This window comes from Daktulosphaira vitifoliae, unplaced genomic scaffold (genome assembly GCF_025091365.1).
Source record: "Daktulosphaira vitifoliae isolate Bord-2020 unplaced genomic scaffold, ASM2509136v1 Scaffold_1, whole genome shotgun sequence".
NCBI classification, from domain to species: domain Eukaryota; kingdom Metazoa; phylum Arthropoda; class Insecta; order Hemiptera; family Phylloxeridae; genus Daktulosphaira; species Daktulosphaira vitifoliae.
In genome coordinates, this window is record NW_026099572.1 from 25,469,662 (window position 1) to 25,480,021 (window position 10,360).

Sequence of the window (10,360 nt, forward strand, 5' to 3'; positions counted from 1 at the left end):
ATCTATATTTCTGGCAGTCCCTACGAGATTAAAACATTTTAAATGATACTCTTGAAAAATGATTAAAATCTACTTAAATTACCAAATTGATTTTAAAACTAAAGAACCTTTTTTTTATGATATAAAATAACATATAAATTTAAATGGAACTATTAATTTCTAAAAAAATAGTTCATCGCCCAACAAAAAAATAGTAGCTTTTATCTCATAAATGCAAAATTTAAGGAGCTTAGTTCCCTTATATATACATTTAAAATACAGTAGGTGATAATTTAGTATTTTAGGTTCAATTAAAATTACAATAAAATTTTAATGGGTTCAAATTTTATCTTTCCCGTCTTTTAAAAATACTTTTAAATAGTAATATATATATTTTTTCATTTTTAGGAGGCCTAACCTCTCCTTAATGTTTGTTATGACATATGTAGAAAAAGTCCTATTAGACTCCTACATTTGAATTTAAGGTGTACTCATGGAAAATATTGGTGACAGACTTCCCATATTAACACAGTCACTACCTCCACAAAAAAAATAACTATTTAATGATAACTATACTTCTTGTTTCAATCATATCTATGCATCTAAATAAAGAATTTATAAGAACACAAAGAGAATAGTTACACTTAAATCAATGATTTTTTAATTCAGCACTTCTTGCTAATATACCAAAAAACAGAGATGTTTTAGCATATTTCAAATTTATTTTAAATTTATAATATTGATATTTTAATAAAAAATTAAGATTTACATGAAAGATATATAATTTTATACATAAAATTATTATACATTTATATCATTAAAATAATATTGTAATATATACTGGTTATACAAATAAAAAAATGATTAATTGTACAAAAATAAAAAAAATGTTTATTTTTGAAAACACTTTATTAAAATTTTATTTTTTATTCTAAAAATATCAACATCATCAAAATAAAAAAATATAAGAACATTTAATATATTACTAAAATTAATGGACGGATAATGTGTACTTAAGTAATCTTACATAATATATAGTAACTATAAACTAATTTGGCGTAAAAAGTGTAGTTAATTTTTTTATAATTAATAATACTGAACATTTTTTTTTATTATAAACCTAAAAAATATGAAAATTTATATAAAAGTTGTTTTATTAAATTATTATGTCATAAAAAATGTATTTTTTGGTATTATAGCAGTCTCTTAAAATAAAACAAAGTTGTTACTGGTAAAAAAGAAAATAATGATATAGACATCAAAGATGCACTATTGCAACCATCTCTTGTATTACATGTACAATACTCAGTAAAAATATTATTTGTGCCAGTTCTCATCAAACAATAACGTTCATCATTGCCTATTCCTGGTTCTCCCAAAAAAGCACAGCTTCTATAATACCGCCACTTTCCATAAACTGTAATATAACTTTAGTGAGTTAAAATATTCATCATCATGGTTATTAAATATTGTAAAATGATAGAACAAAAAAAAAACATGATAATTTAAGAGAGTTTTAAATATATAAAACTATTACTCACCCTGATAGCATTTAAAAAATAATATTATATTAATATTTTTTATAACGTTATTGTAACATGTAATTTTATATTAATCATATTAAAATGTATTTATAACATTTTATTTTTAATTTTCAATTTGGGTAATAGTTATGGACAAAAAAAAAAAAAGAATACATAGTATTAATGATAATTTTTCATTTTTTAAATATTTATGTTAGTAAAAATATATATTATATTTTATTAATTATCAAGTATCATAGGGTGTACCTTCATCAAAAAAGGTATAATTACTGGTATATTTTAAACTATTTTATCAAAAAAAACAGGTGTTGGATTTTAAAATAAATAATTTATATTTTTTCAAAAAATTTAATTTTTACTCAATTGTGAAAGTTACTACAATTAATTTAATTAGGGTGCCAATAACTAAGTATTGAATTTATACAAATTCTGAAAGCATAATTCGAATTCAAATAAAATTTTGATTTATAAAATCTAGAAAGAAAAATTCTTTCTATTTTAAATAAATTAAATAAATATAGTGATTAAAACTTAGGTAATCTACTTAAGGTGCTTACAACTATACACTTTACCATATATAATATGTAGCAAAAATAAAACCAGACATTTTGTTAAATAAATAACATTATAGAAAAATATTTATTAAGAGTACATTATTTATCATTAATTTCTACCAATTAAAAAGTTTTATCACCTTTTTGACGAATTTTACGACACATGGTACCTCGTAAATTTGGATAAGTGTCAAGTCGCACCTGTTTACAATCTACCATAGGCATTGAGTGATTATTGAATGGATCAGAACATTTTGAATCATGAAGTGAATCACAGGTCCAACACATTAAACCTGACACTAATATTATACAGTAATCAACATTTAACAGCTCAATTAAGATTTTATAAATTGTTTGGGAAAAATGTATAATAATTTGATAAAAATTACCAGAATAAAGACTGAATAAAACCAAGAAGGAGACACATAGTAAATTGAAGCATGAAGACATAATGAACAGACTATAATGAACGAGATTACTAAAATATATATCAAAGAAATATTACATAGCTAGTATTATTTTTTAATTCAACACAATAACACGCCCAAAATATTTGTCGGTTGTACGTTTGTTGTTAGTATTAAGTGTTATCAATGTTAATTCGCTGTTTTAAAGTGATTTCATTAATCAACAAGTGGTAGTAATGTTTACACTATGTTGGTAAGTGGTAACCTCAAGGAACTTCTTTATGCAACTGGTTTTTTAACATTATATATATATATATTAGTGTTGTGTTGAATGCAAATAAAAAAAGTCATTATATGTACCATATTATTAAATAATAAAAGAGCTTATTAATAAAGTGAAATATACTGTTACATAAAGAAAAAATGTTATATGAAATGATCTTCTAATATCTTAGAATAGAATACCAAAAGATGCATTTGCTTATTCTTTTTTAATATCTAATTTTTACTTAAAAGACTCGGGAACAAAATTTTATTAATTCATAGATTAATATAACCATTGTGGACACACTATTCATAAATAATTTTTTTTACATTTAATTGAAGAGTAAGATGTGTTGTTACTAGAGGTATAGTTGTAGGCAGGGGCTTATAGTAATTTAATCACCCTTAAAACTTAATTATCCTACTCTACTATTTAATATTAACCAAACCTATTACAAACTTCAGCATGTACTTTAGATTAAATAAAATTTATAAATACATAAAGACCTTAATTGATGTTTTTTATTAAAATGAATGAATCATAATCTTTTAAATTAAAGAAAAAAAAATTACATAATTATGCATTAAAATATTCTATTTTAAATATACATACATTAATAACAGCAAAACATTAAATTTATATGTTACCTATGATAACATTGTTATTTAAGCATTATAAAACAATATTTTACTTTTAAATTTGACTTTAAGAAAATATGCAATAATAAAATAGTATATAGTTAATTATTTTAAATAAATATTTGTTAAAATTAATCAGTGGTAACTGGTATGTAACAATTAGAATCATACTTAGAACATATAATTATATTATACAAATTAATTATTTTAAAGTAAATTTTAAAAAGAACAAAAAAATATCACATATTTAAAGTCATAATACTTATTATAAATCCTTTTTTTTTTCAATAATTTTCAGAAGCTACTTCAGTATAATCAAAATCCCACGAATAAGCAAGTAAATCGAGATCACTAAGTTGTTGAGAAATTCCACTAACAGAAGCTAAATCATCACTTATTTCTGTAACATTGCTTTTTAACAGTGGTACAGCAGGTCTTAATAAATCTGTCACTTTAAAATTAAATTTTTTAACCTGTATAAAATGAAAAATTATTTTTGTAAAATATAATTTTATTATAATTAAATAGTTTCAGTATCTTTTTTGTTTAATTTTCTATTTTTATATCTATCAAGAAATTTATTAATTATTCAAAAACCTTAAAATAATAAAACAGGGATCAGCAATTCAATTTTAATATAATATATAATTCCAAAAAAAAAGTTTTAGGATCAAAAAGAGAATAGTTGTTGTTATAAATTTATGAATATATCAGCATTTAAAATATTGGTTTTCATTTAAAAAATGAATGTTGGTATCTTTTTATAGCAATAGGATATTGCTATAATAATTACACTATAATCCATGTTTAGAAAAGTTTTTCCTAAAAAAAAAAGTAAGACTTTAACTACCTCTTTATACAGAGTGATATCTTTTATGATGAACTACTCAATAAATCAAAATATTATTAATAATTTTTATTTCTTTTGGTAACATGATTTTTTAATTTATAAGTCATGATGCATTATTTATGTTCATCCTTTATATCTTAAAAGAGTGTCAACTTTATTTTTCAAATAAAATAACTAGTTAATTATTAAATAGTTATTTTTATTAGATAATGATGTAATTAAGAAATTGATTAGTTAACAAATATATTTGTAAAGTAATAAGTTATTATCAAAGTAGAATTGGAAGTGCTTTTATTTTTATCACTCCTCCATCTGGCTAGGTATAAAAATGTTAAGAACTTTTGAAATATTGACCAATTAGTCATTTTCTTAATTAATGTTTAAATTTAATATTTTTTTAATTAAAATTTACACGTTAAATATGTAACCAAAAGAAATAAAAATTATAAATATTATTTTTTGTTTTGTTGAGATTATGTTCATAATAAAAATTGCCCTTTATTTTATGTAGTCATATAATATATAAATTACTAATTTCAATTAATTAAAGACCTTTTTTAATTGATAAATCTTACAATTCTTAAAAAAATTAAGCATCTATTTTTACTTCTAATATTTCTAAAGTGGGTTACAAAAATCATATATTTGCCAATTTCAATAAAAACTATTCAGTTTTTTTTCAAAGTAATTTTCAAACACACTGATATCTTTAGAAGATTGTCAACTTACATGATAGTTAAATAAAACAAATTAAGAAACTTTGTATTTTTATTAAAATTTATTTAAAAAATAATGTATATCATACTTGCTTAGTAAAGTTATGAGCTAATAGTTCTGTTGCAGAAGGTCTGGTGTCTGATACTTTTTGACAACATTGTTCGACAAGATTATGAAATGATTCACTAAACATTCTAGTATAAACACTACTAACTGGATTGGAGTCTATACCAATTGCTTCTTCTGATTGATAGCCATTATCTTCATATGGATAACAAGTAGTGCAATCAAGCAAGTGAGGAATAAGTCCTTTCACTTTTTGGGTAAGCATTAATGTGGTATCAGTTTCAGCAAAAGGTACAAATCCATTAGCTAATTCACAAGCTGTAATTCCCAAACTATAAATATCCGATTTTTCATTATATCCCAAAAGGTTTTGTTCAAGCATTTCTGGGCTAAACCAATTTAAGTTATTTGCTGATTGCAGTGGCAGCGAATGTAAGTTTGATCGTTTATCTATTGAACATATGTTACGTAAGCCAGATAAACATGCATGTCCATCAGCTCGAATTAGTATATGGCTAGCTTTAATAGCTCTAAAAGGAATAAATACAACAATACTTTTATTTAAATAAATTAATAAAAATTAATCTACCTGTGTATAAGTCCTTTATTATGGATATATTCAAGTCCCAGAATAACATCTCGTAAAATAAATGCAATAACAGTTTCTGGAAGACCTTCAATAAAATGATTTCGTAGTAAATCACGACAGGAACCATATCCCATTAAAGGAAATACAACATACAACTGGCTTTTTTCCAGAAATGAGGTTATATAAGGAATTATATTAGAATGCATTAGTTGTCTAGTATTGTAAACTTCATCTTGAATTAGCTGACAATCAATTTTAGACATAGTATCCAAGTTAAAATTTTTCAAAGCCACCAAATTTCCACTATTATTATGTTTACCAAGAAATACAACAGCGCGATCTGAAAAACATGATCCCAGCACTGAACACATGGTATATTGTTTTAAGTCCGGTTCAAAATTCATGCTTAATATTTGTTTATAAAATAAATGAAATAATAACTTATAAATATTAGTCAAAGCGATTTACTTTTGTAATAAACTTAAAATTACATGATACTAAATAAATAAAAATAGCACAGAGTGTGTAAAATTTAGAAAATTATTAAATGAATAAATTATATTTTAAAAATTGAAAAAGTACCATAATTAAATTAAAATTTTAAAATACAGCAAACCTAGTAAAACCTTAACAGGTGATAGCTATTGATACTGAAATTATTAGTTTACATGTAAGTTTATATTTTAGTTTATCAGATGTGTAATTTTTTATCAAAAACAAAATTGGAAAGTGTACTAGTTTCACCAAAATGTACACAAAATCCAATTATATATTTAATACAATTACCAAATAAACAGACAAATTTACTATAAATTGCTCATAATATAATTCAATATAAATAAAATCATGTATTTTATAATTAGTAACAATATTTAAAAATAATTGATATTATAAGATATTTGATCCACAAGAGGACGTAGTGTCGTTTAGTCATTAGTCTTGCTGTACATTTTAGCTTCGAAGCGAAGCTGAAAAGGTATTACTTTTACTATGATGTGTTTATTTTTTTGTGGCTATCACTACTTTTTCTCAGCTATCACTGGACCGATTTTTTTCAACAATACGACAAAAGATCACAAATCGTATCTAGTTTAAGACAGTACCCTCAAAAATTAAAAATGTTCCCTTGTTCTTCATAAATGATGAAAATCCCCCCATAAATTACGATTTTTAAAATCGTTAAATTTTGACATTTTTTTTCAAAAAATTGCCATAACTAATTGGAAAATAATCAAATCAAAAATATTTATTTTTATATTGAAACCTTAAATAATTTCCTTTCATCCGACACACTTTTTTTTTAAATCAGGTATTTTCCCCTTATACAGAGGGTTCAAAACTTGAAATATACGTATGAAAAGTAGAACTTTTTCAACATAACTTTTAAAAATGTTCCGGAAATACTGTATTCTTTAAACATATGTCAAATTAAAGCTTATGTTACTTACTATAAATTAAAAAAAAAATTTCGGCTGTCGTTAAAAAACATGGTATTTTTGTGTTCAAATTGTATTTTTGTTTATTTATTTTCGAATACTTTATAAGAGTTTGGCATATTAATGAGTCCATCAATAAATTTAAAATTTACATGAATCTATCTTACATTAAATATAAATTTATACTTATTTTAATTATTTTGGCTCTTTTAAGTTAAGAAAAGCTTTTTTGAATTTTTGAAAACTTGTATAAAATGTAGTTACTTTTTCAACTTTTTAAAATTTTCCACAAATACTGCGTCTTATAAATATATGTTAAAATAAAGCTTATTTTATGTACTAGAAGTTAAAAAATAAAAATTTGTACTGACGACCTATTTTCTATGTGCAAATGGCAGCCAAGCAGAACAAAAAATAGGAGTTATTTTTGCTTTTGGAATAATCTACCAATTTCTTAAAAATAAACACTATCTACAAATTTGCATTGAAGCGTTTCTTATGATAGTGATAAAAATCACTGTCAGATATCTAAACTTGTCCCAACTATGCCACGACTCCACTATGCTACTGTTTTTTTAAATAACATTGAGCACATAAAAAAATTATTTTATCTTAATACTATACCCTTTACTTAAAAATTAAACATCGTGAAATTACTTTTTCTCCACGTTCTTAAATTCTGAAAAATTTCAACAATCACAAGCCATAAAGTAAATGACAAAATAAAGACAAGATGATCAATTATATCACTATTTTAGTTATTAGTTACGGCTTAAGTATACATTTTTTAAAAATTTTGATTTATGATCACTATTTGTCTGTTCTATTCTGTCTTATTATAGAATGTNTAAAACATGATCCCAGCACTGAACACATGGTATATTGTTTTAAGTCCGGTTCAAAATTCATGCTTAATATTTGTTTATAAAATAAATGAAATAATAACTTATAAATATTAGTCAAAGCGATTTACTTTTGTAATAAACTTAAAATTACATGATACTAAATAAATAAAAATAGCACAGAGTGTGTAAAATTTAGAAAATTATTAAATGAATAAATTATATTTTAAAAATTGAAAAAGTACCATAATTAAATTAAAATTTTAAAATACAGCAAACCTAGTAAAACCTTAACAGGTGATAGCTATTGATACTGAAATTATTAGTTTACATGTAAGTTTATATTTTAGTTTATCAGATGTGTAATTTTTTATCAAAAACAAAATTGGAAAGTGTACTAGTTTCACCAAAATGTACACAAAATCCAATTATATATTTAATACAATTACCAAATAAACAGACAAATTTACTATAAATTGCTCATAATATAATTCAATATAAATAAAATCATGTATTTTATAATTAGTAACAATATTTAAAAATAATTGATATTATAAGATATTTGATCCACAAGAGGACGTAGTGTCGTTTAGTCATTAGTCTTGCTGTACATTTTAGCTTCGAAGCGAAGCTGAAAAGGTATTACTTTTACTATGATGTGTTTATTTTTTTGTGGCTATCACTACTTTTTCTCAGCTATCACTGGACCGATTTTTTTCAACAATACGACAAAAGATCACAAATCGTATCTAATTTAAGACAGTACCCTCAAAAATTAAAAATGTTCCCTTGTTCTTCATAAATGATGAAAATCCCCCCATAAATTACGATTTTTAAAATCGTTAAATTTTGACATTTTTTTTCAAAAAATTGCCATAACTAATTGGAAAATAAACAAATCAAAAATATTTATTTTTATATTGAAACCTTAAATAATTTCCTTTCATCCGACACACTTTTTTTTTAAATCAGGTATTTTCCCCTTATACAGAGGGTTCAAAACTTGAAATATACGTATGAAAAGTAGAACTTTTTCAACATAACTTTTAAAAATGTTCCGGAAATACTGTATTCTTTAAACATATGTCAAATTAAAGCTTATGTTACTTACTATAAATTAAAAAAAAAATTTCGGCTGTCGTTAAAAAACATGGTATTTTTGTGTTCAAATTGTATTTTTGTTTATTTATTTTCGAATACTTTATAAGAGTTTGGCATATTAATGAGTCCATCAATAAATTTAAAATTTACATGAATCTATCTTACATTAAATATAAATTTATACTTATTTTAATTATTTTGGCTCTTTTAAGTTAAGAAAAGCTTTTTTGAATTTTTGAAAACTTGTATAAAATGTAGTTACTTTTTCAACTTTTTAAAATTTTCCACAAATACTGCGTCTTTTAAATATATGTTAAAATAAAGCTTATTTTATGTACTAGAAGTTAAAAAATAAAAATTTGTACTGACGACCTATTTTCTATGCAAATGGCAGCCAAGCAGAACAAAAAATAGGAGTTATTTTTGCTTTTGGAATAATCTACCAATTTCTTAAAAATAAACACTATCTACAAATTTGCATTGAAGCGTTTCTTATGATAGTGATAAAAATCACTGTCAGATATCTAAACTTGTCCCAACTATGCCACGACTCCACTATGCTACTGTTTTTTTAAATAACATTGAGCACATAAAAAAATTATTTTATCTTAATACTATACCCTTTACTTAAAAATTAAACATCGTGAAATTACTTTTTCTCCACGTTCTTAAATTCTGAAAAATTTCAACAATCACAAGCCATAAAGTAAATGACAAAATAAAGACAAGATGATCAATTATATCACTATTTTAGTTATTAGTTACGGCTTAAGTATACATTTTTTAAAAATTTTGATTTATGATCACTATTTGTCTGTTCTATTCTGTCTTATTATAGAATGTAAACACTAAATTGCCTTTTGCTTTTTATTGCGTTAATGAAGTTGCTAGTTATCATTGAGGGTGTTTCTACACAATGCACTTGAAATTATTGGATTCTACTTCCCTCTCATCTATTGAAAAAAAAACCGATCATAAAGTGCAATAAATAATGTTCTTGGTATTAGTAACGTTATAGCGTATTTCTGATTGAGTCATCTGTTTGGTTTTCGGATACAAAGGGGATTTTGATGAATGGTAGTTGATCTTTATCAAACAACATTTATATTTGTTTTAATGTAACTTATGTTGTCTATATTTACATATATTCGTTCAATAATTGTTGTGCTATTATTTAGAAAGATTGCTTTATAATTTTTCGATTAATTATTGATTAATTATACGATAGAAATTGTGTAAAGGGTGTTTATATGATTAAATATAAATAAAACAATTCAAGACAATCCTTCGGATGTTTCAATGTCTAGAACATCAGTCCATAGTTTGCCGAAAATTAAACGTATAATGTGAGTAGGTTCGAACAATGATGTTC

General features: G+C 23.4%; 2 protein-coding genes across 6 annotated transcripts; both read right to left on the reverse strand.

Moving 5' to 3' along the window:
• Positions 1-854: 854 nt before the first annotated feature.
• Positions 855-2,719, reverse strand: LOC126893517 (uncharacterized). Its single transcript, XM_050663811.1, has 3 exons — positions 2,467-2,719; positions 2,218-2,376; positions 855-1,396 (listed from the first exon to the last, which is right to left on the reverse strand). The coding sequence occupies exons 1-3, from the start codon at positions 2,525-2,527 to the stop codon at positions 1,173-1,175; spliced, it is 444 nt and encodes a 147-aa protein (XP_050519768.1). The 5' UTR covers positions 2,528-2,719; the 3' UTR covers positions 855-1,172.
• Positions 2,720-3,446: 727 nt separating this feature from the next.
• On the reverse strand, positions 3,447-8,113 carry LOC126893516 (STE20-related kinase adapter protein alpha). Of its 5 annotated transcripts, none has more exons than XM_050663808.1 (4): positions 8,019-8,113; positions 5,610-5,949; positions 5,043-5,550; positions 3,448-3,860 (listed from the first exon to the last, which is right to left on the reverse strand). In XM_050663808.1, exons 2-4 carry the CDS (start codon positions 5,870-5,872, stop codon positions 3,672-3,674), a joined length of 960 nt encoding a protein of 319 aa, XP_050519765.1. In that variant the 5' UTR covers positions 5,873-5,949; positions 8,019-8,113; the 3' UTR covers positions 3,448-3,671. The 5 variants fall into 5 exon arrangements, with proteins under 5 accessions (XP_050519763.1, XP_050519765.1, XP_050519764.1 ...); XM_050663807.1 differs by lacking the exon at positions 8,019-8,113 and adding an exon at positions 6,078-6,164; XM_050663810.1 differs by lacking the exon at positions 8,019-8,113 and having other exon boundaries at positions 3,450-3,860; positions 5,610-5,851; positions 5,929-6,182.
• Between the last annotated feature and the right edge of the window lie 2,247 nt (positions 8,114-10,360).